At 53.6% G+C, this 27,362-nt stretch overlaps 2 protein-coding genes across 2 annotated transcripts; both read right to left on the bottom strand.

Moving 5' to 3' along the window:
- Window positions 1–2,861: 2,861 nt before the first annotated feature.
- On the bottom strand, window positions 2,862–11,690 carry TMEM11 (transmembrane protein 11). The gene is made up of 2 exons (XM_054270772.1): window positions 11,618–11,690; window positions 2,862–3,793 (listed from the first exon to the last, which is right to left on the bottom strand). The coding sequence occupies exons 1-2, from the start codon at window positions 11,680–11,682 to the stop codon at window positions 3,277–3,279; spliced, it is 582 nt and encodes a 193-aa protein (XP_054126747.1). The 5' UTR covers window positions 11,683–11,690; the 3' UTR covers window positions 2,862–3,276.
- A 4,231-nt stretch (window positions 11,691–15,921) lies between these two features.
- Window positions 15,922–24,557, bottom strand: NATD1 (N-acetyltransferase domain containing 1). The gene is made up of 3 exons (XM_054270773.1): window positions 24,371–24,557; window positions 17,570–17,688; window positions 15,922–16,880 (listed from the first exon to the last, which is right to left on the bottom strand). Exons 1-3 carry the CDS (start codon window positions 24,465–24,467, stop codon window positions 16,764–16,766), a joined length of 333 nt encoding a protein of 110 aa, XP_054126748.1. The 5' UTR covers window positions 24,468–24,557; the 3' UTR covers window positions 15,922–16,763.
- Window positions 24,558–27,362: the final 2,805 nt, after the last annotated feature.

Genomic DNA, 27,362 nt, shown 5'->3' with positions numbered 1-27,362 from the left:
CAGAGCCTTTGTTCTCATCTGCTCTAAAGCAATCACAGATGGTAATTAGGATCACATCCAGTGGGGAAGGATACCCCTTCTGTTCAGGTATCACTTCAGGGAGCCTGACAGCCTGAAGGGTGCTGTGTTCCATTCCTCACCCCTTCTCCTCATGTGAGGGATATCAGCACCACTAGGAAAAAGGAATTGCTGCACAGATAGAGGACAGAAATAATCTCAAAATTGAAATAAACTCGACTAATAGGAATCAAGGTTCAGACCTCTCCTGCCCCTCCATGCACTTGCCAGCATTTTCCATGTGTCCTGCCTCACATGTCCTGCCTGGGAGTGCACATCTGATGATGAATAAATGACATTGCTATGAAATGAATCCCTTGGTCTACTCCAGCTCCTCACAGCACACAAGAGGAAGGGAAAGCAGGAGGGGTTTGTTTTTCCTTGCATCCCTGCAAGGTGCTATTGTACCAGTAGTAGCTGCAGAACAGCATGGTTTATCCCAGCCCTCTTTATGGGCCCTGTTAGCTTACACAGTGTGAATCCACACAGAGGATTAGTCACACAAACTCTGATATGGGTGTGCAGGCTCAGCAGGACCTTCTGCTTCCAAAAGCCTCTTCTTAACCACTACAGATCTATGAATGATCTCTGAGATCCAGGATGTGTTTAATGATGACAATGCTGCTGCTCTCTCAGGACATCCATCCTCTGCCACCTGCCCGGTGTCACAGAAAGGCCTGGGCTTGGACTGACAAGGTGAAGCTTTCAGGTGCAGACACCTTTTTTCCTGTTAAAGAGAGGAAAGCAAGGCATTACCTTCTCTGCTCTCTACAAGGGGAGTGCTGCTGTTGGTTGTGCTTTTCCTTTTGTGTTTCCCATGCTCAGCTGCTCAGTTCCTTGGTGAAATGCAGAGCTCCTGCCAGGCTTGTTCAGCTGCTCCATGTTCTGGTGTTTCAGGTCGTGGCTCCTCAGGAAGGACCAAGGGGCTGCTTTGCATTTCTGTGTTCCCATCCAGGGCACTGAGGGTGAAACACATCAGCCCTGAGGGGAAAAGGATGTGTGGGGAGTTCCTGCAGCTCCTGTGGGAGCTACAGCTCCGAGGCACAGGTTGCTGAGAGTGCAGCCATTCCCTTTGGAGGTGAATTCCCCCTCTGTGATGAGGGCAATGCTGCACATTCCAGAGCACTGGGGGCAGCAAAGTGTGGGGGATTCTGAAGGGAGGTTTGTCCCCAGCCACTGATGATTCCACTGAGCTGCTGGCACTGGGGACAGCAGATACAGCACCACTCCATATGGATGGGAATTTTTGGAAGTTGTTTTACCATTTCACCATATACTAAAATACCTCTCAAGACCCCTCTCATTCTCCCAGGTCACCTTGCACAGTTACAGCCCTGACTGACAACCAGAATGTTAAAAAGCACTTTAGCTACATTATCACTGAAATTCCTTGGAAAACAAATTCCCCTGCCCCTCCACCTCAGAATGGAGTGACAGCTGTGTTTTTCAATCAGACCAACCCATTGTGACAGCTAAGCTGACTTTTCACCTTTCCTCCTGCAATAAGAGACCCCAGGAAAGTTGCTAATTTTTAACTCAAGTCTCTGATGCCAGCCATGCATTCAGGGAACCTGCCATAGTGATCATTCCAGACCAGGGGAAACGTAACACAAAAAAGTACCAGGAGCTCAGAGGTTTGGTCAGGAAAGGAACTTACAGCTCTGAGAATTCTGCATTGTGTAAAAAAAGATCAGGAACACGTCTGGTGTGGCCTGCACAAAGGTATTTCAGGGCCTTCTGCAGCAATAAGCAGTAGTAGCTGTGGCAGATGTGCCACTGGCTTCAAATCCATCCAGCAGGGCTCTGGAAACACGTCAGGGTGGGAGGGCAGCCTGCCCAGCCTGGCCTGACCACTGGGAGATGAAGTAGCTGCATTTCTCTGCCTCCTCTCTGCCAAGACAACTGTACATTGTTGCTATAAATAGATGCTCTGGATCCCAGCTTCTTTTAACCTTGGAGGGAAAGCTCAGCACTGTACAAAGAGCTGCTGCCACCCAGAAATGTCCCAGTGCCACTGGAGCCCCCTCAGGTACAGCTGCCCTTGCTGGAGCTCAGGGCTGGGACACCCAGCAATCCCAGTTTGCCCAGCACACACACAGTGGGCTGTGTGTCCTGCCCACAGGAAAACTGCCCCAGCAGAGAAGAACAGGTCAGAACCGTGGTCAGAACAGCCCAAGGAGGTGAGGGCAGGGAGACCTTGGTGCCTGCTGTGGCAGAATTTGGGCCTGACCCCTGTCAAGGTCGGTGTTTCAGCTGTGAAGGTCAGGCTGCAGCTCCCACTGGAGCAGGGAGCACACAGTGCACGGGCAGCTCTCTCTGCAGGCCTTTGCTCTCCTATTTCAAATGTAACACCTGGAGCTGTGCCAGGCTGGCCCTGCCAACACCAGCCACACCTATTCCCCATGTGGTGGGAGGAGATTACAGACAGCAAGCCCCTATCTTTTAAAAATAACTGGCAGATGTCACAGAAGAGTAAATGCTTCCCACTCTAAGATCAAGATTTTGAGTTTAGAGCTAAAAACTGGAATAATGCACAGGACTGAATTGTAAAATTTCAGGTAACAGTTAGAAGGTGCACTCATGAGGATGCCTGGCAGCAAGAGCAAGCAGCTCCTGTGTTCAGGCAAAAGCAGTGGAATTGTGTGGTCAGGGCACAGCACAAAGGTAGGACAGGTAGACTCCCACCTTGGCAGCCCCCAAGGCATTTCAGAGATGTGTCCACCTTTGGAAGAACTGAGCAGAATGTGCTTGTACCTGGACACTTCAAGTGATATCACTTTGATAACAGTGACAAGAGAGCAAGAGCATTTGAAATTCTCATCCTTTAATGGTCAATGATAACTTCTGGCTGGTTCTGTGTAATACAATTAAACAATATACTTAAATGTTTCCCAAAAAAGAAAAAAAAAAAAAGAAAAAAAAAAAAGAAAGCAGCTCTCACACCCCTTCTTTCTATTGCTTTCTTTCACTGACATTCTGCTGCTGGATTGGACTCCCCTGGCCTAACATACGGATCTCAAGTCACCACACATCCACATCTCAAGTGTAACGAAGAGCTGAAAAACCTTGGTGCACCAGTGATACGTTATCTGAAAAATAACAGCTCTATCAAACCAAATCCTTCCCAGTCTCCACCGCTTCTCAAAGAGGAAAAACAAAATGTTACTGTGGGAGTCTTAATACACTTGTCTTTGTGGGTTTCTCTCTTCCCTGCTGAAGTCATACAGCATAGAGTTCATAGATCTTCTTTACACAGTACACCAGGGCAGCGAGTGCTATCGTGTTGTGCAGTCTCTTTCTGTGCAGGTCGTCCTTCCTCACCAGCACCACGGGAGTGGACGAGGTGAGCGTATGCAGGGGCAGGCGCGAGAGTTTATAGGCATCGTACTCCACCTGGTACTTGCAGCAGGGATCGAACTGCCACGAGATCCCGTACAGGGTGCAGCAAGCCACGCTCAGCACTCCGGCAGGCAGGGAGATGTAGTGAGAATAATCTACGGGCAGTGCCAGGGGCGTGAAGAGGCAGGTGGTGCCCGCCAGCACGGCCGTTTTGTGCAGGCAGTTCCCCACGGTGATCCAGCGCGCCGTCTCGTCCCCGATGCGCGTGGGCTCGATCACGATGTACTTGTACTGCGCCTCCAGCGCCTGCTCCAGCTCGTACTCAAACTGGTCCTGAGCGTTCTCCCCATTGTAGATCTCATGCACAATGTAACAGTCCGTGGAGGACAAGGTCACCCTGGTGAGGGGAAATGAAGAATTAAAACTACAGGGCGGAAGGCCGGGCCGTTCACCCACCCGGGTGGGAGAGCGGGACAGGAGTGCCCCGAGTGAGGGCAGCCCCTCAAGGTCACTGCCTGTTTCACAACCAGCAGCTTCTCAACTCAAGCTTCATTTTACATCAGCTGATTATCCTGCTATACAATAATTCATCCCAAAAGAAGGCAATGTATTTTTCTTACCTTTTCCTAACTTGGATGATTTTAGAACAATTTGAGAAATAGGGTCTTGTAGCATTCCTGAAATGGTTTCTCACATTGATACCCAAGTAGAAGTGTCACTCAGACCTTAGTGACCACAACACATCACTGAACAAAGCCCACAGACTTCAGGAGCTTTCACAGAAACCAAGACAAGCAGCTCATTGCTCAGAAGGACAAGCTGCTCTGGGAGGTTTGGAGAGAGGAAGCATCTCCACATGAATACATTTGCCTTCTGATGCAATTTTGCTATTTAGTCCTCCATATTAACACAGCCTGGTAAATCCATGGTAAATCCAACAAGGATGGCCAAGGAACACTGCTCAAAGGGAAGGTGAAGAAGGCAGCAGAGCATTCAGTTTGTGGCTTCCCTCCCTCTCCTGAAGTGGGATGCAGCAAAGCAAGACATGAATAAGATTTTAACCCAGGCACTGCTTAAACAGTGAAGAAAGAACTGATAACTTCACCTGGGAGCACATTTCCTACTCAGGGGATTCAGGGAAATTGTACTGGAGCAGCTTTCAGCTACTTAATGTGACATCAATTCCCACCTTCCCTCCACCCCCTTCACCACATCACCTTCTATCTGCAGCTACATTCATGTACAGACTGCTAAGAAATAGGATTATAACTGTTCACCTGCTCTGAGAAAGGGTAAAAACCTGTCCATCAGAACCAGGCAAAATCCTCCCTTCTATGCAGAAATGAATATTTCTGGCATACTTGTGCTTAACCAGAGCAAAACTGAGCACGTGGCCTAGGAAAGATAAAAATATCTAGCAGATTCCTTTAGCAGAAGGAGAACAAATCACACATCTGACCTAATCACAGCAGACAAAACAGCCTCATCCCAACAGCATTCAGACCCCCATGATAGCAGGAGGAACAGTGCTGATGTGGAGAACAGAACGAGCACTTTTTGCTCCATTAGTGCAGTGGTACTTATGTGCATGCACTGGAAAATAAGGGAGAAAAATACACATTCACAAGCTGCTGTTGCCAAACATTATCCTTAATGTGCAGCTCCACTCAGGCTGCACAGGGGATTGAGCAGTGGCCAGCTGTAATCAAGAATATTGTTAAATTACAAGCTGTTGCAGACGTGGCTGGGTTTGTACAGCAGCAAACATCAACCAGCAGGACCTGAGAGGCACCACCCTCTCCCAAAGCAGTGTCATGAGCAGTTTCATTAAAAGTCCAGCTGGAATTTATATAACCTACAAGGAAAACTCAACTTACAATGCAGTTATTGAGTTCTTGCAGAGCATTTCCCCCTTGGCCTGTTCATGGGTAGAAAGAAAAATAAAAGTCCAGCTTAATTCCGTGCATGCTGGGGGCTTCTTTAGGGTAATGAGTTGTTAGACATTGTTGGGAAAATTACCATTTAACCCTTTCAGCACAGGATGTGGTGGGCTCTGATGTTCTGCAGTGAATTGAGAAGTATTTAGAGAAAAAAAAATTTAACATGATCTATATAAGGAGTTCCTAACAAGAAACCAGTTAAGCAGGTGTTACACTGACACCAAGGACACAGCTGGTCATGGTTTCTGCCAAGGATTCTTCTCCCTGATAACAGCTGCTCCAAGTGCAGCTTCTTCCCAATCAAAGATTCCAGTTTCATTGCAAAAGACATATAGAGGCTGAAGGTAACTGCACACCACCACCCATGACTTTGTGAAACCACTTGCTAGGGCTTAATGACTTCATGGAAAAGCTATTGCTGAAAGGCATTTTCAAGCTGGAAGCCAAGCCAGTGCTAACACAACTCTCCAGACAAAATTAATATTTCCAGCAAGGAGCACTTTCAGTGTTTTGTAATACCTAGGAACATGCAGATGGGTGGGCAAAATAGAGAGGCAGAATCCAAATTCAAGAGAGAGCTTAGGCACAGCACAGTTGTCATTGCACATCTCCCTGTCATCACTGGGAAAACAGGGATGAAGTGAGGCCATTCCTTCCCTGCCTGTACAGGAGCCATGGGAAATGAACTCCTAACTCTAGAATTCAGTATTTACCTGAGATTTCTCCAGCACCAGGACAGGTGGCACTAACCCATAGTCTCTCCTTGCTCAGCTCTTGCCTGTTCTTCCCTCTGAACATCCATTTTTTCCTTTCACCATCACTGCACAAGCAGAGCCACACCACAAAGAGCCACCTGTCAGCAGGAACCCAACACACTGGCCAGAGGCAGCACTGCCCATCTCCTCTGGAATTTTCTGGCTTTATAACAATAAAGTTGAGAAAAGCACATGCTTTTTTTTTTTTTTTTGGCCTCCAATGCCAAAAAAAGCAGAATTTAAAGCATGTTTTGCTGGGAAAAATAAAAATTTATTCAGAACTCAACAGCACAAAGGCTCTGTCCCTGAAAGAGTCTGTCCCCCAACTGTGCTGTTTCTCCAAATGAGTCCTCTAAAATCAGAATAAATCTCTATCATAGTGCTGAAGCTGCAAATGGCAAAGCAGCCAATCCAAAAAAGATATCTGCTTAAATAGGACATGAGGAGAGTCAGCAGAGCTGGCAGCAGGTCTCAATTTCTGCACAGGGAAGTGGGGTATCATGTATGGTTTCCACACAAGAACTGGCTGCCCCTGGAGCATGCAAAGCTGAAAACTGTTTGGATTTCAGATGATACAGAAAGAGACTCAGATATGTGGGCTTGAGGAGGATTCAGCTGAGGACTTCACAGACACAACTCTCCTGACCCAGCCCTTCCACTGAACACAGCAGCTGCCCCCAACAAACCCAGTCAAAGCAACTGCATCTGCTCAAACCCTGGAGTGGAGTTTGCCTTTAGGAGCTTCTCACCCACCCTGGCCGTGGCAAACACAACTGCAGAGCTGTGCAGGCAGCTCTGAGCTGGCATCCACCACTTATCCAGTGTGGGGATTTGATATAAACTCCGTTTTACTTGAAAGAATAGTGAATAACCAGAGTGCACCTAATGCCACAAGATATAAAATGCTGCCAGGTGGTGTTCAGAAGCCTGATAGGCTGTTTACCAGACAGACCACAGCCTAAAAGCAGTTGTTATTGTTAATATTAATCAAATTATTTTCCAGGACCCGTCTCCCCACTCCAAATAAGAGGGCACAGTTAAAAAGCTGTAGAGCTGTTCTGTAGGAATAGTTCTAGATCCAAATATTTGTTCTACTGCAGCTCCAGGCATTCTATATTTGAGAACTTCCAGTGTCTCACTCCTGGTGCTGAATGAATGCCTGGATGGGAGGATGTGACAGAACTCTCAGCCATTCACAGCAAGATGGAAATCACTTAAAACTCAACGATGTCAAATTTTGGTGTTGCCAAAGTTAAAAATAAGGAATCCATTGTTAACAGAGCTGCAGCAGCAGGAGGGGCAGAAGTGTCTGTTAGCTATAGAGCAAGCTTCAAATTACATTTGGATTGTCTTCCTAACATGGGAATATGGGAGAGCACCAGGAGAGGGAGAACAATAGCAGCTCCAGCAGTTCATCAAATCCTGAAATGCTTTGGGTTGCAAGGGACCTCAAAGCCCACTCAGTTCCACCCCCAGCCATGGCAGGGACACCTTCCACTGTCCCAAATTGCTTCAAATCCTGTCCAACCCTGCCTTGGACACTTCCAGGGATGCAGGGGCAGCCACAGCTGCTCTGGGCACCTGTGCCAGGGCCTCAGCACCATCACAGGGAAGAATTTCTTCTGAAGTTCCAGTCCTCAGAGCAGCTCCATCTCTCTGCCCCCACCTTGGAAGCAGGCTCCTGGCAACAGCAGCCTGCCTGGTAAATGGAAATTTCAGTTGGACAGTCTTTATGGATGAAGAAAAAACTACCATTCCAAAGAGGAGGCACAATGTCACTCCATGCTTTGCCAGGTGGCAAAAGCAGAAACAAAGAAGAAAGCAGTGAGAACAAGGCAGGGGAAAACATCCTGGGAGAACCCTGAGCATCCTCCTAGCACTGCCCACTGCAGGGAGAAGCACTGAGCCTCTGAGATTGTTGCCTTCAGCCTAATGGCACCTGCCAGACACTTCCTTGGTGAGGGTTTCAAGTCATCCAACTATCTCAGTTCTGCAAATGCTCAAAATCACACCTGGAAACAATCTTAAGCTGCACAAGTACAGTTCTGGGCAAAAATAAAAGTTCTTTTGAGCCCTTCCCATAACACACAGGTCAAGTTTTGGTAAAGTTTTCTTGCCTGGGCAAGAGTTTTGCTCAGAGCACCAAACAATCAGATTAACTGAAAATGGGGACCAGTTTGATAAGTAGTTAAAAAAATTAGAAGGGAGAAGCTTGCAGCAGTGTGATAACACCAGGTCACAAGCAGCACACACAGCCCAGCTCAGCAGTGCAAGAGGGGTTTCGTGCTGGCTGTGAAAGATCTCAGAAAAAGGACATTACAGATGGCCAGAGCATGTCTGGGAGCATTGCTGGCATCTCAGCCAAGCTGCAGGAAGTCAACAGAGTCAAGGCATGACAAATCCAAACACTGAACTTCCCTCCCTCCAACATAAATTCCTCCTGAAATTCAATTTAATTTCAAGATTAATAAATGAGCTGTGGCCTGGCTTTAATCCTCAGTGGAAATATTCCACCTCCCAGTCACATTCCCCAGTGTATGTTTCTGCTCAGGATATGGTGCACAGAGAGCACAAACACATCCCACCCTAAACACCTGGAGAATTGTTGCTCTGCTCAAGGTCCCCACAATCCACCAGGCTCAGCCAGGGCTGCCAGGCCTGGGGCTTTAAGAAGGGCACTCAAGCACAGGAAGAACAGGAAATGCACGGCAATAAAGCTAAACTTGAATTCAAAAGATGCACCTTTAATTCAAATAGGAAAAAGGACAGGAGAACATTGGGAAGCTCTTCAAGCAGCCTTAGGGAGGAACAACATTACCTGAACTCTAAGGAAAACATCACCAGACCATTACAACAAATCCAGCCCCAGACAACAAGGAGGTGTCAATTTTAAGTCAACTAATGATTAGCCAGGCTGATGGAAATAGGTCAATCATTGCAAGCAGAGCACAGAAATCTGAGCAGGGCAGGCAGGGAAAGGGGAGCTCTGTGAGGGCACAGAGCAGCCAGGCAGGCACTGCTGATGACATGGAAGCTGTTCTTTCCAGAGTTTGTCAGAACATCTCCCAGGGGAACAAACGACATGCTGTCCACTGCTCTGGCGGGCACCAGGCTGCCTTTTGTACAAAAACACCCAGCACAATCCTGTGTCTGTTCCGTATGAAAAAGTTGTTTTGGTCTACACATGAACAATTCCCTTTAGACAGGCTCCATTAAAGAGTCTATCCAGAATGAAGAAAAACAAATATTTAGTTGGTTCCCTTCAGTGTTTTTGGTTATTTTGTTTAACATTATTATTTCACCACCAGAGCCAGCTGGAGTTCACAGTCAACATCCTTTGAAATTAATGTCCTTACATTGACTCTGAGCAAGGAAAGCACTTTTTAACCAATTATAGCTTTCTCTGTATCAATAAAGTCACTTATGAAGGGACTCAGTCTCCACAGATATGCTGCTCTATTTTTTTCAAATAATTTTAAATGAAAGCTGCTATAGTCTCGTAGCAGACAGGATTTTATTCAGCACTGAGTCTCCTCACACCACCTCCGACACACAGATGCCTTTTAGAGCGGCTGCCTGACAACTACAAACCCTCCTTGAAACAGCTCAGCTACCAGGAAAACTGCATCAGCACATTCAGTTCAAAGGAACGTGCCTTTGGACAAGAATCCTGCCCAGAGTAAGAAAAGTGTTTTCAGCCTATAAAAAGCCCATGTCATCATGTGATGACATCAGGTCTGTCAGCGCTGCCTCTGCCCAACCGGTGCTGCAGCAGCCTGGCGAGACAGGCAGGGGTGGTTTGGGATCAGAGGCACCCACAGCTCCTGCTCTGCAGCTGCCAGGCAGGAGCAGCACCTCCCTGACATCACCCAGCACCTCCTGGAATTGTCCTCCTGTCATGTTTGGCCAGGGTGACACCTAAAGAACCACCAGCCTTTGATGGAGATTGTGAAACTCTGCTCAGGGGAGGATGTGCTGCGCTGTTCTCTTCCATGCCTTTCTCACTGGCAAAGGAAAAATAATAAATGCAGCAGGTTCATGGAGTGACGGAGTGACTCGTGTTTAGGAGTATTTTTGATCATACTCCTTTGAAACAAGATCACCCAAACAACAATTAGATTATTGTACAGGTTACAGATGAAGTTACACAGTAACAACTCACTTTTAAGTCTGCATCAATTTTCACCCTGGAAGAATAATTGAAGTTATTAAGTGTTCTTTTCCATATTCTGTTTCTTCCCTTCTGCTGGGAGGACACGTCTGCCACATGAAAACTCCACACCTCCCGTGCTGGGGCAGTGCCAGCCCTGGGTGCAGACAGTTTTACCACTGTGGTATTCTTAGCTGTTTATTTAAACCACGCTGATGCAGGAATTCCATTGGCCCTTCCAGTTCAATTACTTTTGAATTCCCTGAACATAGGCAGCATTCCTGCAGTTCACATTAGCGCCAGAATTTTCAGGGCTACTTGTGGCTCTCCTTGGCCGGGTAGATTCAACAGCATCAAAGCAAACGCTGCTGGATCACAGCAAGGGAACAAAGTGAAGCAAAAGCCACGAGACAAATGAAGGGGGATATCAGAGTTTCTAATTAAGAGGGATATCAGAGTTTCGAGGTGAGGCAGCAGGACAAAGGAAAACTCAGAGAACACTGCAGCTGCCGGTTACATCAGTCGGCCCTGGGGCAGAACAGAAAAATGCCAACGTCAGGAAATGAGGGATAAACCCAGACATTTTCAGCAGGTGGAGGGCTGTGCACACAGGTTTTAAAGTAGTTCGACCAGACACTGTCTTAAGGTGTGCCAGGGGAGGATCGGGTCTGACATTTGGAAGGATTTCTTCACAGAAAGGATGATTAAATACTGGAATGGGCAGCCCTGGGAGGTGGTGGAGTCACCGTCCCTGGAGGTGTTTAAGGGAGGACTGAGTGGCACCGAGCGCTCTGCTCGGGGTGAGGGGTGGGGATCGCTCCAGGTTGGACTCGATGACCTCCGAGCTCTTTCGAACCTAACTGATTCCGTGACATATCCCTCCGTCTCTTTTCCCCATTTTAAAGTTGCGATTCCCAAACTTCCCCCGCTGCTCCGTGGCTATTTCCAGCCCGTGCCGGCCGCTCCTCCGCCCCGGCAGAGGCCGGAGCGCGGTGCCGAGCTCGGTGCCCGCCGCGGCCCCGGCAGAAGGAGGTCACCCTGGAGGACTCGCCGCTCCCTCCCCGCCTTTAAAAATAGCCGTGGACGGAAGGAGCTTCCCGGGGCCGGCCCTCCTCTCCCCGGCTCGCAGGGCCGCATCCCGTCGCGGGCAGCGCTGCCCCGGACGCGCCGCGGTTCGCGCTGACCTTCCCCGGGCCCGGCCCCGCCGAGCGCCCCCGGCCCCTCCGCACCTCAGCGCGGCCGCGTCCCGCGCCCGCCCCGCCCGGCCACGCTCCCCTCGCGGCGCCCCCGCCCTTGCCGCGGGGTCGCGGGGCCGCCGCGGACGGTGCGGCCCCGCAGCCCCCGCCGCCCCTCGCCGCCGCCCGGCCGCCCCTCACCTGTCCCGGCCGCCGCCGCTGTTGGTGCTGCCGGGGCCCGCGCGCCTCCTTCCCCACGCCGCCATCTTGGAGACACTCGCCTCGCAAATGTCTCCGCCGGCGGCCCGCGGGCGCGCCGCGCTGCCCGACGGAAGATGTAGTGCGTGGGGGCGGCGGCCGCCGCTGTTCGAGGTGGGGCTGAGCCCGCGGAAGGACTACAATTCCCACAGTGCCTCGCGCCGCCGCACAGCCGCGGGAGGCTCTGGGGCGTGTAGTCCCCTGGACAGGGGCGGTGGGGCCAGGCGGGCACCGGGGTGGGACCCCAGTGGGACCCCAGCACAGCCCCGTCATCAGCGGCGGAGCGGCTCCGCGGGGCTCGGCTCGGCTCGGCTCGGCTCTGCCTGGCCCGGCCCCGCTGCCCGGGATCCTCCAGCCCGTGGGAGGAGCGCGGCGGCGAGTCCCGGCCTGCCCCGCGGCCCCGCCGTAAGGAGATGCGGCTGCCCAAGGTGGGCGCCGCTCGGCATCGCCTCCTGATCCAAAAAACTCAGAGGGCTCCTGCCCTGCAGGCGATTAGGGATGGAGGATCACCTGCGCAGCACTTCCCTGGAAGGAGAGGCTGGGCGGTTTTGGGGTGAATTTCGCCCTCTTAATCAATCTCGAAAAGGGGCGGTGAATGGGGAGACTCCCCTGCTGCATCTCTGAGGAGGAATAAATCACAGAATCACTTGGGAAAGACCTCAAGGTCATCAATTCAATGTAAAGTTTAATACCAAACGCTTCTCTAGAATTGCAGTATAGGTTTGGTTCTGCCAGAGGTTTCCCAGCTCCTGTGGGTCCATCAGAAGGTTTTGTGCTTGGATGGTATCTCCAGGGTGCTTGAGCCTCTGCAGGGCTCCCTCTTGCTCCGGGCTGGATTCCTCCCAGAAGAGGAGCCTTTTTATCAGGAATTTTAAGTTTTCCTTATCAAACAGCAGCTCCTTGCTCCACACCCCCTCCTTTCTCAGAGCCCTCCTCCAGCCTGACAGCACTGCCTCTGCATCTCCCGTTCCTATAAAACCCCTCATTTTGACAGCATTATTCCCAAGTGATAAAATGTGACTGTGAGAACAAACCCCTGGCTGCCTCCACCTCCCCAGGCATCCCGAGGCTGCTCCTGCAGGGCCCGCCCCCAGCGCTGCCCTCCCAGCTGTGTTTTGGGGGGCAGCTGTTCCGGGGGAGGTGTTCCTGCATTCACAGGAACCAGGAGGTGTTTGGGAAGCGTGCCCAGCCCGGCAGAACGTGCAGCAGGGCTGGGACAGGCCGGAGCACGGACTGTGTGGAATGTGGAATGTAAACAGAGTGTGTTACCAGCAACAGCCCAGCCGCGGATCCCAAGGGGCCGTGCTGTCCCTCGGGAGCAGCAAAGCCCAGCTCCTGCTGCAGCCCAGGGGCAGCTTGGCACGCTGGATCAAATCATAACTGCTCCCCACACCAACCTTCCTGGCAATCTGAGTTATCCAAACTCAGCCTCTGCCGCCTTCTCACAGCGCTGGGAAGGGACACAAATGCCCTGCCAGGATCCTGAGTGTCCAGGCTGTGCTCCCAGCCCTGGGAGTGCTGGCTCCAGGAGGGCACTGCCTTCTGTCCCTCTGAGCACCTGCCTGCCCACCTTGTTCTGGACAAGCACAGCAACTGGATATTTAAATATTTCCATGCCCATCTCAAAGCAGTGGACACAAACACTGAGTGTCTGCTCAATTGCAGGACAACTCCCAAAGCCTGGCCTGAATCCCAAGGAGGAATGGTGAAGGTGAGCAAGTCTGGATCAGCTGGCAAAGAAGAGGAACCAGTTGTGATCCCGCTCACCCTGAGATCTGCACAGTCATCACCAGGTCAGCCAGCCCTGTGACCTCAAATAAAACACAATAATTTCACCCCTTACCTACTGATCCTTTGGAGTGGGAGCATTGACCCCCCCAGCACAGCACAGCCACTGCAGCTCAGTTAAGCCACACTTTTATTGTATTGTATTCCATGCATTATGTTTATGTTTTATAGTATGACAGAGGGAGGGGTCAAGATAAATGTTAAACATAAACAAGAGCAGAAAGGTCGTTTGTAACAGGTCCTGAGAAGGAAAGGCACATCGTAACCACCGAATCCAACAGAACGGAAACCTGGGACAGAGGAAGACAACGCTGGAGAGCGGATGAGGAAGGGGGTGTTTCAAGTTGGGGGCTGTGGAAGCAGGTCTGACAGCCACCTGCATTCCCCCACCCACCACAGGTCTGTAGTTCAAACGGGTTTGGGGAGCTCAGTATTCAACCAAACCACTTCCACGCTCCTGTTGCCCGGGGAGAGTCCAAAATCCCAAACTCCTCCAGGCTTAATAAGCACCAAGGGGCAGCACAGGACTCAAAGCTCCTTTCTGCAGAGACCAGCTGGGCAAAGGCAGCTGGTGGGGAGGCAGGGAAGGGTCACCCAGCACCGAGGGACCCCCAGGCAGGTCCCACCCAGCCATGCAGGGTCACAGGAGCACCGTGGGCTCATCGCTGGTGAGCTGCGGGTATTGCTATTCACTGGCATCCAGGAGGAGGGACAGAGCAGGGACACAGCAGAGAAAGGGTTGGCACAGCCACTGGCACAGGTCCCTGCCAGCTCAGACACCAGGGGGTTGTAGCACCTCGAAGGAAGCAGCAGCAGAACCGGGAGCTGTGCTGAGTTAAGGCAGCGATCGCTGCGGGATCCAGCGCCAGGAAGCTCCAGGTTCCTGCCAGAGCAGCACAGGGGCTCCAGAGCCAGGCTGGGCGTGGGGCTCTGCCCACAGAGTGAGCACAGCACACCCTGCAGTGAGCTGACACATCAGGGGGCTGCTGGAGACTGCTCACAGTGGGAATGAGCACTAAAGCAGGACAGAGCTCAAGCATCGCACCCAGCCCTGCTGTGGCACAGACACAAGTGCCTGATCTTGGCTTCCAGGGGGCAAAACAGCTCAGCTTCACCTTGGAATCAAGAGAAGGGATGGTTCAGCCATCACAGCAGCACCAGAGCCAGCCTTGCTCCTGTAACTAAGTGTGTTGTGCATGTTAAAGAAGGAACATTTAGCAGCCCACATTTCTTCTTGAGCCCCTTTAGTTTGTTACCTGCCACCCTTTCCCAGTCCCTCAAAGCCACCCTAAAGGTCACAGCCTGGGTGAAATAAGCACAGGAGGGCAGAAATGAAGCAGAGGCAGGGCTGAGCTTGAAGCCTTTCCTGAGCAGCACAGGGCAGAGGTGGCTCTGCCCCCGGCACAGGTGGTGGGCACGGGCAGGGGTCTCAGAGCCTGCAGTGTGCAGGGCAGGGATGGAGGTTGGGAGTTCTGGAAGCCTGAGAGGGCTGTGCTGTGCTGTGCTGGTGATGGGCAGCCCAAAAGCACGGGCAGGCAGCAAGGGTTCCCCTCGTGCTGGTGGCCAGGGACAGCTCAGGCTGAAATCCTGGCACAGGGTCTCCATCTCTGGCCACCCCAACCAGGAGAGAAGTTTGTAGGAGTTTTTGCCTTTGCTGCCATGGATTTTGTGCTGGGCTCTGGGAAAGGGCTGAGCTGCCTCTCACCTGGGGCTTCAGTCACTCTGTGGCACAGATTGTAAACTTTAGTCCCTGCTGAGCAAAGCAAGGCCTGGGTTTGGTCTCCAGGTGAGAGGTTCTACATGTCCTGCATGGCTGCAGCCCCAGTGGCTGCTCAGGGCTGGGGGTGTTGAAAACATCTCTCCCTCAGCACAGCCCTGCCTTGGGACACTACAGAATCCTGAGAGCTCAGTGTGAGATGCTCTGAGGTGTAGCTCAGGCCCTGGAGAACACAGGCAAGGCAGGACAGGCAGCAAGCTGGGACCTGGCAGTGCCCTGCCATCATGGTGTCACCTCCACATCTGAGGGTGGCAATGCTGGGTTGTGCTACAGAATCATCATCCGCTGAGGTAAGAGCACGAAATGAGGGTGTTCCTGCTGCTGGCCAAGGTCCCCACGATGCTGCCAGTGCCCTGAGCTTGGAGCTGTGAGGAGGCCCTGAGCAGCCAGGTAATGCCAGGAGCCAGGGCTGCTTCCCAAAGGCTGTAAGGAGGAGCCATTGGGATCCATGGGGATGCAGGCACCTCCAGCACTGAACCCTGCAGATGGGCCAGGAGCAGGTCCTGGAGGCCTCACCCTGCTGCTCTCAGGATGCCCTGGTGGGGCTGATCTGGGGCACTGACAGGGATGCAGAGATGGAGGAGAGGGAGATGAGGGGAGCCTTCCTCTTCAGCTGCAGGAAACCACCCTGGTGCCCTGGGATGTCCCTCAGTGCTCAGGCCAAGGCTGGCTGTGGGGCTGGTCTCTTGTCCTGAGCAGGCTGTGTCCACACCAAGGGCAGGGAGACAGGAATAACAGTCCATGACCCTCTGGGATGCCACTTCAGGGTTGTGTACACAAGCTGGGCAAGAGCTGGCATCTCCAGGGAGCAGCATCTGCAACTCAGCCACGTTTCTTCCTCTGCACAGCCTCTGCCACAGCCTCTGCAGTCCAAGTCCACTCCTCACACGGCTCTTGTCTCCAGGCTCGAGGGTGTCACCATCCCAGTGTCTCCACAGCCAGGGCAGCAAAGCCCCTGAGGTGCCACCATGGTCCACACGTTCTGGTATGTACTGCAGGTGGCCTTGGACACGGCCTGGTGCCCACCAGGTGCTGCAGGGGATGAGCCTGACACAGGGCTGGGGCTCCTCCAGCACCTCCCTCTGTCCCACAAAGCTGAACCCACAGCATCTCCCCAGCTGCCAGGAGCAAAGGGGGGCTGGTACCCTATGAGCAGCCCTAACCAACATCCCCCAGCAAGTTCAGAGCTGTTGCCAAGCAGGGGGCAGAGGATGAGGTGCAGAACAAGTCATGCCCTGGCCTTGTGATGGAGTTTGGTGGAAAATTCACCCTCTTCTATCCCCTGGCTTGGGAAAAGCACTGGTGGGCACCCTGTGTGCCCAGAGCAGCCTGGCCCAGGGGCTGTGGCCATGCTCACACGTGGGCACAGAGGAGGAGGAGGAGGTGCCCACTCTCACACACCGCACGGACACGCTAAAAAACCGGGAAATGCCAGTGTGGGAAGGGGGTTCCTGAGACTGCAGAGAAGCCAAGGCCGCCTTGAACAGTCAGGGCCAGGTGTGCTGGTGAGGGAGCAGTCCTGCCTTAAGGCTGCAAATGTTCCAGGTACTGCGGCAGAGGGTTCTCCTTGACGTATTTCTGAATGTACCAGCACGTCAGGTGCGCCTTCAGGTCCTCCTCCACCACAAAGTCCAGGGCTGCCTGCAAGCAGTGCAGATCACATGGGTCACAACCAACACCCCCAGCCTCAGGGGAGTCCTGCACCCCTCACCCAGATGGGGGAAGCAGCAGGAGTCCCTCAGGTACCCCTGTGCCCGAGGGGAGAGCACAGCTGTCCTGCCACCAGGAGCCCCCAGTTTAACCCTCAGCACATCCAGCCCCGTGGATGCTGTGCTGCAGGTGACACAGCCCATCCTGTGAAGGCCACCTTCATTATCTCTTTGTCCCCATTTACAGGGCCAGGGAGCAGCTGGACCCCAAAGCAGCACCCCAGTGTTGTGCTCAGGGCTCCCCAGCTCTCCCTCACAGCCCAAGCAGGCAGAGGGCTCACCAGGGTAGTGAAGGTTTGAGAGGAGGGGTCCAGCTCGAGCTGAGCTGAGCCATCAGCCCCTGCACAAGGGATTTCTGCTGAGAGGGGGAATGGGCTGAACCTGGGGGAGTGCCTGGATTTGCTGACACTTACCCAGCTCCCCTTGCCACAAAACCCAGGGATGTCTGACCCCACATTTCCATCTGCCCCTCCAGCCACCCCATCTCCCATCAGAGCAGGATTCCCACAGGGAACACACACAGTTCCAACAGGACAGGGCCTGCTTCAGCCAGGATCTTTACCCACAGCTGGCATGGCAGCAGGATAGGCACCGTGCCCTTCTGGGGGGCTGGGGCTGTACCTTTGCCAGGTGCTTGGCAATTCCTCTCCCTCGATAGGCGTCGGGCACCTCCGTGTGCTGCAGGTCCACGATGCGCTTCCCCACGTACTCGTAGAGCAGCACGGCCTTGTCGTGGCAACCTGGGGGTGGCACAGAGGGGACAGGGCTGGGGGGCCACCCAGGATTGAGGGTTGGGGTGTCCCCCAGAGAGCCCTCAGCAGGGCATGGGACAGAGGGGTGGGAGTTGGGATGTCTCTGGAGAACCCACAACACAGAATGGGACAGAGGATTGAGGGTTGGGGTGTCCCCAGAGAGCCCAAAGCAGGGAATGGGAGAGAGAGATGAGAGTTGGGATGTCACCAGAAAGCTCACAGTAGGGAATGGGACAGAGGGGTAAGGGTTGGGATGTCCCTGGAGAACCCACAGCATGTGATGGGACAGAGGGCTCAGGGTTGGGGTGTCCCCAGAGAACCCACAGTAGGGGATGGGACAGATGGGTGAGAGTTGGGGTGTCCCCAGAGAACCCACAGCAGGGAATAGGACAGAGGATTGAGGGTTGGGATGTCCATAGAGAACCCACAGCACAGAATGGGACAGAGGATTGAGATGTCCCCAGAGTCCTCAGCAGGGAATGGGACAAAGGATTGAGAGTTGGGATGTCCCCAGCAGGACAGGCAGTTTTGGGACTGCTACATCACCCCTCGTGCCATGGGCTTTGCTTTCAGTGACACCTGGATGTCTTCGCTGGTCCCCCCAAGGTGTGAGCAGGGCCTTTCCATGCCCCAGGAGCAGGAGCAGGTTTCTGACCCAGCTCTGAATCAGTGATGCCAGCACAACATGCTTAGGGTGGGAAAGCAGCTGTGGGGAGGGAGGAGATGTGTTGATGGTGGGGGAGAGTAAAAAGAAGAGGGAGAAAACCGACAGAACCCAACAAAGCTGACCCAGGAGTATGGTGGACGGTTCAGAACAGCCAATTAATTTCTCCTCCAGCATAGGGTTTTGTTTTTGGTTGTGGCACATAAAACAGGACAAGGTTCCTTGGTCTGGTGTTGCAGCATTGTCTAGACACGTTTTGGGAAAGATGAATCCCACAAACACACAGGAAAGCACACACAGGTGTGCAAGGGGGGCTGTGCACACAAATTTACATGTACACACACAGAGGCTTCCTGTTTCAACACCCTGACCTTTCTCACAGCAGCTCAGTTACAGGAAAAAAGAAGTTTCAGCTCATGTATAAATCAGAGGAGTCAGAACAACCCTCTGGTTTCATCCACAGAAACTGAGCCTTCAGTGCAAAAGGAAATGTTTCATTTCTAGAGAGTTTCTGTGCTTAAAAGTGAGTTTCAGAAATGCAAGATCTCAATCAAAGAGACAAGTTTGATTAAAATAATGGGAACTTTTCCTTCTCTCTGATGTTTTTTTAAGGCTGAAGGGCTGCAAAGTTCACCTGCATTCAGGATCTGCTTTAGCTGAGCTCAGTACTCTCCATTTCACTGCACTTCAGCTGACAACTCCAGCCCAGCTTGCTTCACCCCTGTATTCAAGAGAAACTAGAAAGGAGCCCATTGGAATTTTGTGTTTCCAGAGAAGCAGCTCAAGCTTTTATTGCTGCTCCTTTTATGCAGACACTCAATTCTCCTGCACTGGATGGCAACCTTCACATTTCCAGCCCGAGTTTATTCCTGCTGCTTTCTGCCCACTCCTTCTTGTGCCAACATTGTTCTTGGGTGGACATAAATAATTTCCCTCCCTGCCATTCCCCCAAGTATTTCTAGGCTTCAGTCCTGCCCCTCTCAGCTCTGGCTCACCAAAAAGCTTTGAGTTTCCCCCAGAGAGAAAAGAGGGAGCACTGCAGTGTTTCTCCATGTGGATGCTGGCACCCCAAAAAAGCCAAGGGGGCAGGTGAAGCCCTTCCTGCAGCACAGACCTGCCCAGGCTGGGGCACGAGGTGCCCTCGCCCTCCCAGAGCATTTGGTGGCAGCTCTCAGGGGTGGCAAGGGCAGAGTTGGCAGCACCAAAGGCTGTAAAATGATCTTATAGCAGCAGCTTTCACTCGTTCCAGCCCTTCCACCCCACTCTCCTCCCAGGCTAAAACTTTCCATAGCCTCTGCCTGAAGCTTTGGGGAGTTTAAAACTAAATTGACCACAGAATAAAAGATCTTTTTTCTTTAAATACACTTTAAAAATATATTATCTGTTTAGAAGTATCAGAGACACAAATGCATTTTAAAGCAGGATGATCTCAGACATGTCCTGGACAGGCTTTTCCTGGATATTCCCTGGACCACAGCAGCACCCAGCCAGGACAGGAGCTGCAGAGTGCCACCAGATGAACACACACACAGAGGATTTTACAACCAGCCTGATTTTACAACAGTCAGTGCTGCTGGAAACTGAGCCCAGTTCAGAAAAACATCCCAGCTCAGCCAAGTGCACGAGCACATCCACACACCTCAGTGGCACAGCACCCAAAACCAAGGACATTTGTGCCTCAGGGTGTGATGTGGGCCCTGCAGGTCCCAGCCATGGCTTGGAAAGAGCCAACCCTGCTGCTGGGTGCTGCCCTGGCCATGGGGGCAGCTCCCAGAGCAGCTGGGGGGGCTGGAGCAGCGCTGACCCTTCCAGCCCCAGCTTGGGGCACAAGCAGAACCCCCCCAGAACACGGCACAGGAGACACCTCCTGCCAGCCTGTGCCACCCCTGGGCTCTGGGACAGGGGTTTATCAGCCTGCACAGACACAGCTGGGCACACAGAGCCTGCCCTGCAGTCTGACTCACTGACTCTGAGGAAGTGGAGCTGATGCAAATCAGCAGAGCCAGAGAGGAGCAGATGGCAGCAATGGCAGCACTGCTGGTGCCCTGCTCGTCCCCTCACAGGGGGCACAGGGAAGGGGGAGCTTTTCTGGGAGCTGGGCAAGGGAGCAGCTCTAACCTCGCTCCCCATGGAGGGTTTGCTCCAGCAGGAGCAGTGGTGGCTCAGGGGCCTGGGGAGCAGCACAGAGCCCAGTCCCAGCCCAGCCCAGCTGAGGCAGGGACAGCTCAGGCATCTGGCAGGACACAGACCCCCCAGCCCAGCCCTCACTGCCCCCTCTCCTGGCACACACAAAGCACCCAGCAAGGTGAGGCTGCAGCACTGCAGGACTGTCCCTTGTCCCTGTTCCCTGCACCAGCCCCAGCCCATGACACCCCTTGGTGTGCCCAGGACCTGGGCAGGGCCCTGGCTGCTGCCTGCAAGGCCAAGTCCTGTGCCCCAGCCCCCTTTGGACACTGCTCAAAGCCATTCCCTGGGGCAGGGGGACAGAACACATGCCAGCCCCATCTCCCAGGAGCAGGAGGCAGCTCAGGTCTGCTGCTGCTGAGCCAAACAGTGGGGGAAAAAAAAAAAAAAAGCAAAGCTGCGTGTGGGGTGGGCTGAGAGGACAAGAAGTGCTGAGGAGCTCGTGCATCCCAGGCTGGAGCTCTGCCTGCCATGGGCTGGCCTCACTCCCCAGGGAGCTACTGGCACGTTACTAGGGAGAGAAAACACAACAGAGCACAACAGCCAGAGAGGAGACAGCACAGGGCTCTGGAGGGGCCTCCCTGCAGGAGGGGCAGCAGGGGGGGCTGGTTTGGAGCAGTTTCCTGTTTAGGAGCTCTCTGGAGCTGCCTGTGGCACGGGAGGAGTGGGGATGTCTTTGATGCAGGGCCTGGTGACATATCTCCTGGTCCCTGCTGCAAACTCAGCACCTTCCCCCCTCCTGAGAGCATCTGCCCCATCAGGCAGGAAAGCTCCAAGCTTTCCAAGCATGACCTGCTCCGGTTCTCCCAATAAACCTGAGCCTGGGCTGCTGGACAAGGAGCTCCTGAGACTCAGAGCAGCAGTGGGCAGAGCAGGAGCTCCCAGCCAAAATCCTGCCCTGGTGCAGCTGGGGAGGAGTGGGAGGCTTGGGAAGGGAGTGTGCTGCAGCCAGCAGAAGTGTTGGAGCTGCAATGTGTGAGAAGGCCAAGCATCCCTGAGGAACTGGAGCTGCTCCATGCCCGTGGTGAGCCTGATGGGTGTGATGGGCACCAAAGAGTGACAGCAGCTGCTGCTAAAAGCTCTTCCCCTGCCCCAAACATCTGTGCCAGCAGCTGGACCAACCAGCCAACTGCTTTGGCATGGGGGGGTCCCTTTGGGTTTCTTGTTTTGAGCTGAAATTTCATCTCAGACCCAAAGAAATACCCAACCATTCCTGACAAAACCAGCCTATATGATTCCCATGGAAGCTTTTAGCTCTGACAAATTGATGTTTTCCAAGAGAGTCTCTGCTCAGGGAGGGTTCTGGCTGGCTCAGGCTGTTAGTCACATCCTAACCCATTACAAATCCAGTTGGGCGTCTCTCTGCCCTCCTCTCGAGGGATAACAAGGCTCAGTGAGGTCTGCTTATAATCAGCTTTACTTTCAGCTTCTAAATGCTCCTTCATTTGGGATGCAGGGAAAAGGGAACGTGTTCAAGTGCAGCAGCTGTTCCTAAAGAGATTTAGCAGCTACTGCAGCAATGACAGAGGGGAGGAAGCAGCAGAGAAAGGAAAGACAGGGCAAGCCCCAAAAAACTGAAAAAACTCGAGTGCAATTCATCTTCCTTGTGCACAAGGAGGAAGTCCTGACAAGGTCACACAGGGGCACAGAGGCAAACACAGGATGATGCTGAAAATGAACACTTTCACAACCAGCTCACAGCTTTCACTGCCTCAGCCTCCTGCTCCAGGGATTTCCAGAAATTCATCACCATGCAAAGTTTTCTACCCAGCATCACACCACCGCAAACCACCAGCTGTCAAAGTCTGGCTGCTTGGTCCACGTGCCCGGCACATCCATGTTTTCCCAGGGCATCATCCACACTTGACATTTAGCAGAAATGACGACATCACAGCAAAGTTGACCCTGGAGCCCACAAACTGCTGCTCATCTCTTAGTGACACGGGACAAGAGTGCTCTCTGAGGGACATGGAAGTCACTTTGATGCCCAAATCTGTGTCTGACCCATTTCTTGTCATTCCCTGCTTGCTGCAGGGAAAACCTCCCGGGGCATTCCACACCAGTGATGCTCCTCATGCCAGGAGGGACAAAGAGCAGTGCAGGAAATAAACACCCAGCCACGCACTCCCACAGAGATGGTATCTCCTGAGCAGCTTCCAGGGCTTGGCTGCCACCAGCAAGGGCCTAACAAGGAGGAGGAGAGGTGGGTCACTCACTGCACGTGGATGTTAGTCAGCACAGCAGGACACTGCTCAGCCTGGCGTGGCTGAACTCACACAAAAGGGCTCAGACTCCCTGAACTCCCAGAGAAAACACAACCTTGGTCATGGGGATTCACCTGGGTGAGGCCATGGCCACACTGGATGGGGCTTGGAGCAACCTGGTCCCTGTCTGGACACACACAAGGTGTCCCTGATGAGCTTTGGGATCCTCCCAGCCCAAACCACTCCGGGATTCTGTGACTCCAGGACCCTCTCCTGAGTCAGGAGGTTCTGTGCTGATTCACACACGACTCCCACAGCTGAATCTCTCCCTCTCAAAGTTCACCCTCCCCAGTCACGACTCATCCCTGCTCAGCCACCAAACGCTGCTGGGCCCGTGGTGTGGCTGCCAGAGCTTTTATCCAGAAAACCACAATAAAAGATTATGTCTCCCTAATAATTGTTGACCCTTGGCTGTCCCCTCTATTTCCTGCACACACCAACTTCACTGGCAGGGACAATGCTCTGCTGGTGGCAGTGGGGACCCGGCACCCGGGATCTTGTTTGATCTCAGGCTGAAATGAGCAGTTGGTGAAATTGTTTTCTCCGCACCCGTCTCCTCCTTCCGAGCTCCACCACTGCCGAGCTCCAGCCTTGCCCTTTGTAATTAGTGGTTGAAATGAAAATGGGGTGGGGGGGGAGGAAGAAAAGTCTAAAATAACATCTGGACTATTCTTGTTGTTCTATCGACGAAGCCTCCTGCATTCCCTATGATTTCTGAACTACACATTTTATTTTTATTTTTTTTTTAAAGGCAGCTACCCTGCAATTTCTGTATCAAGAGTAGTTCTATACCCAGAGTAGCTCTCAGCATAACAAATGGATGGGGAAGAGATGCTGGGATGGTTGAATATCTGTAATTAACCACCAAAGTGAAGGCTGGGAAAGAATCAGTGCACCACAGAGAAATGTCAGTGGCACCTACTTTTTGTTCCTTTGTTCACTCCACCCAATATGTGACAGAGCTTTTTGGGGGTCACTGTGTCACCAGAGCGCCACAGGTGGCTGTGGCAGCTTGGATCCGTGTCGTTGCTCCTACAGAACCGTGGCACCGACCCTGCTGGAGCTCTCGAGGGGTTTCCCTTAAGGAATGTCCCCAGAGCTGGCACCGCCACATCCCCAAAGGCACCTGCTCCGGGGGGAACAAGGCAGTGCCCCCAACCTGCCCGTGCCACCATCGGGCTCCACAGCCCGGCCCAGCCGGGGGAGCCGAGCGATGCCCACATCTCCCCTGGGAGAAGGTTTTGGGGTGCAGGAAGGGTGGGGGGCACTGTGGGGGTCACACCGCGGCAGGGCGCAGAGTACGGGGAAAGCGCAGCGGGACACAGGGCACGGGAGGAGGAGGGAGCGGGGGAAATAGGTGAGAACCGGAAAAAGGGGAGGAACAACAAGAAAAAAGGGGGGGAGGAACGGGGAAGGAAAAGGGGGGAGAGACGGGAGGGGGGCGAAGGGGGGGCACAGCGAGAGCTGAAAAGGACCGGGAATCTGGGTCTCAGCGAGGCGGAACCGCGGGCGGAGGGCAGCAGGTAACGTCCCGGGAGCCCCGAGCGCCTTCCCTTACCGTTGAGCCGCACGGTGAACTGCCGCCGCTTGCGATCGTGCTCCACCTGGATGGGGCAGCCCTGCTCCAGGAGGCCGAGCGGCGCCGAGTGCGCCATGGCGGCCCGGTGCCGGTGTCGGTGCCGCTGTCGGTTCCGGTCTCGGTGCCGGTGCCGCTGTCGGTGCCGGAGCGGAGGCGCGGGCGGGCCCGGCGCGGCCCCGGCCGCAGGAAGCCCCAGCTGTGCGGCACGTGCCCGCCCCGCAGCCAATGGCCGCGCCGCGCTTTTGTTTTGGTACGGCCGCGCGGCCCTTAAAGGGGCAACGCCGCCACCGCCGTGGGGACCGCAGCCAGCGCCCGGCGCCCCCGCGCGGGCGGGCACCGCCACCAGCGGCCGCCAGAACAGCACGGGCTCTGTACTGGGTCTGTGCTGGTTCTGTACTGGTCCGGCACTGGTGCTGTACTGGTCCGGCACGGGTTCTGTGCTAGTTCTGTACTGGTCCGGCACGGGTTCTGTACTGGTTCTGTGCTGGTCCGGCACTGGTGCTGTACTGGTTCTGTACTGGTCCGGTACTGGTTCCGTACTGGTTCTGCACTGGTCTTGCTCGGGATCTGTACTGGTCTCACACTGGTTCTGCACTGCTTCTGTACTGGTCTGGCACTGATCACGCACTGGTTCTGTACTGGTCTTGCTCGGGATCTATACTGGTCCCGCACTGGTTCTGTGCTAGTTCCGCACGGGTTCTGTACCGGTTTTGTACCGGTCCCACGCGGGTTCTGTACTGGTTCTGCTCAGGTTCTGTACCGGTCCTGCACTGGTCCTGCACAGGTTCAGTAGTGGTTCTGCACTGCTTCTGTACTGGCCTGGCACTGGTTTTTACTGGTCCTTTACTGGCCCTGCACCGGTTTTCTGCTCTGGGTGGCCGGGGCTGTGCTGGGGCTGCCCGCGGTGCCGGCTGCTCTGCGGCGGGGCCCGGGCTGCTGCCCTGTGCCCTCCCTGTGCCCTGTGCTCTGCCCTGCCTGTGCCCGGCTCTGCTGGGCTGTGGGGGGAAGCCCCAGGCCATGGCTCCTGCGTGATGCTGTCCCAGGTTACTCCAAGTCCATCCAACCTGGCCTTGGACACTTCCAGGACCTGTGCCAGGTCCTCCCCACCCTCACAGGGGAGAATTCCTTCCCAATATCCCATCCATCCCTGCTCTCTGGCAGTGGAAAGCCATTCCCTGTGTCCTGTCCCTCCATCCCTTGTCCCCAGTCCCTCTCCAGCTCTCCTGGAGCCCCTTCAGGCCCTGGAAGGGGCTCTGAGCTCTCTCTGGAGCCTTTCCTTGTCCAAGCTGAGCACCTCTGGCTCTCCCAGAGCAGAGGTGCTCCATCATGTATCACACACACATCACATATCACATCTGTGTCCCCAGAGCTCTCAGTGACAGGAGCTGAGGGTGCCGGAGGTGGCTGTGCTGGCAGCTGCAACAGGAAAAGCAGCAACACCTAAATTCACAATAAAGAACAGTTCACCGGCAGCTTCTCTGCACCTGAGCACCATCTCATGTAGCTTGGCCTTTGTTCACTCATCCCTTCTGCTCCTGCTGCCCTGTGGGAAAGGGATTTGTAAAGAATTCAAGGCCATAGAATAGAAGGCCATAGTGGGGAAAAAAATACAAGTGATTTGTGGTAAAAGTAATAGCAGCATTGTGTGGCAAAAGCTAACAGGCTGAAAAACATTTATAAAGTATTGTAACCAATAAATCAGTTAGCTTCTGATAGGATGGTGTTGAGTTTTACATCTCTTGTGCCTCAGCACTCATCGAGACTGAAAACAGAATAAAATTTTTTCAAACACCTCTCAGTTGCCCCATGTCTGGGTCAGGAAAAAAATATTATCCAACACCTGAGCACAGGCTCAGCTCAGAGCTGCATGGATCAGCTCAAACCCTGCTGCTGATTCCAAGATCAGCAAGATGTTCTATCCAAGATGTGGATAAATGTCAGAGAGGGCCCCTCAGCTTGCCCAGCCCTGCAGTGACACCCACAGCTCTTGCATCAGCTGATGACCTGTGGCTGGGCTGCAGAGCCATGACTTTTTTTTGGAAAGACTCCTCCTTGTCTGTGTTGAAAGACTTGAAAGGTGGTGAATCTGCGACGTCTCTGGGGAAGGTAATTGCTCTCCCCATTAAAAACCTGTAATTTATTTTCCATTTGAACTCTTCCACCTTCAGTGTGCAGCTGGACCTGGTGCCTTTGGTGCTGGATCATGGCTCTGCCTGAGGCACCCGTGCAGCCACAGATCCCAACCCTCCAGCTCCTTCCCTCTGGCAGTGATTCCCTTCCACCTCCTGGCTTTCAGGAGGTTTTTCCAGCCCTCAAATTTATCCCAAATGCTCTGCAAAGCTGAGGGCTGGCTGTGGCAGAGCAGCTGTGATCTCACTGGTGCTGTCAGCAGTTGCCACCCCTCCAACCCCTCCTTTGCATCTTTACGGACCACGCTAAGAATTCCAGCCAGAAAGTGGCACTTGGAATCTTCTTTTTTTTGCTTTTTTGACTGCATCTCTCACATCCTTCGCAGCTCGGGTGGCTGTGGGAGCATCCTTACCCTGGGATGTGCCACGTTTAGGAGGGATTGATTCCTCAGTGACTCAGAGGAATTACCCACAGAGTCACGGAGTGCCCTGAGCTGTGAGGGACACCCAGGGGTCACCCAGCCCCACTCCAGGCCCCAAACCCACACTGTGCCTGCCTGGGAGCGTTTTCCAAACCCTGCTGGAGCTGTGGCAGCCTTGAGGCTGTGCCCATGCCCTGAGGAGCCTGGGCAGTGCCCGAACACCCTCTGGGGGAAGAACTTTTCCCTCATACCCAACCCGACCCTCCCTGGGCCAGCTCCAGCCGCTCTCCTGACTCCCCGTCCATTTCACCGCTGCCACCTGTGCGGGACCCATGGGAGATGTGGCGAGCTGGCCATCCTTAGCTGGCAGCTGAGGTGCTGGGTCGAGGAGCAGCACAGGACGGGGATGCTCCACGCTCC

This window comes from Melozone crissalis, unplaced genomic scaffold (genome assembly GCF_028551555.1).
Source record: "Melozone crissalis strain CALT ecotype California unplaced genomic scaffold, PUWL_Pcris_2 ptg000012l_1, whole genome shotgun sequence".
NCBI classification, from domain to species: Eukaryota; Metazoa; Chordata; class Aves; order Passeriformes; family Passerellidae; genus Melozone; species Melozone crissalis.
This window is presented reverse-complemented; position numbering and strand designations above follow the sequence as displayed.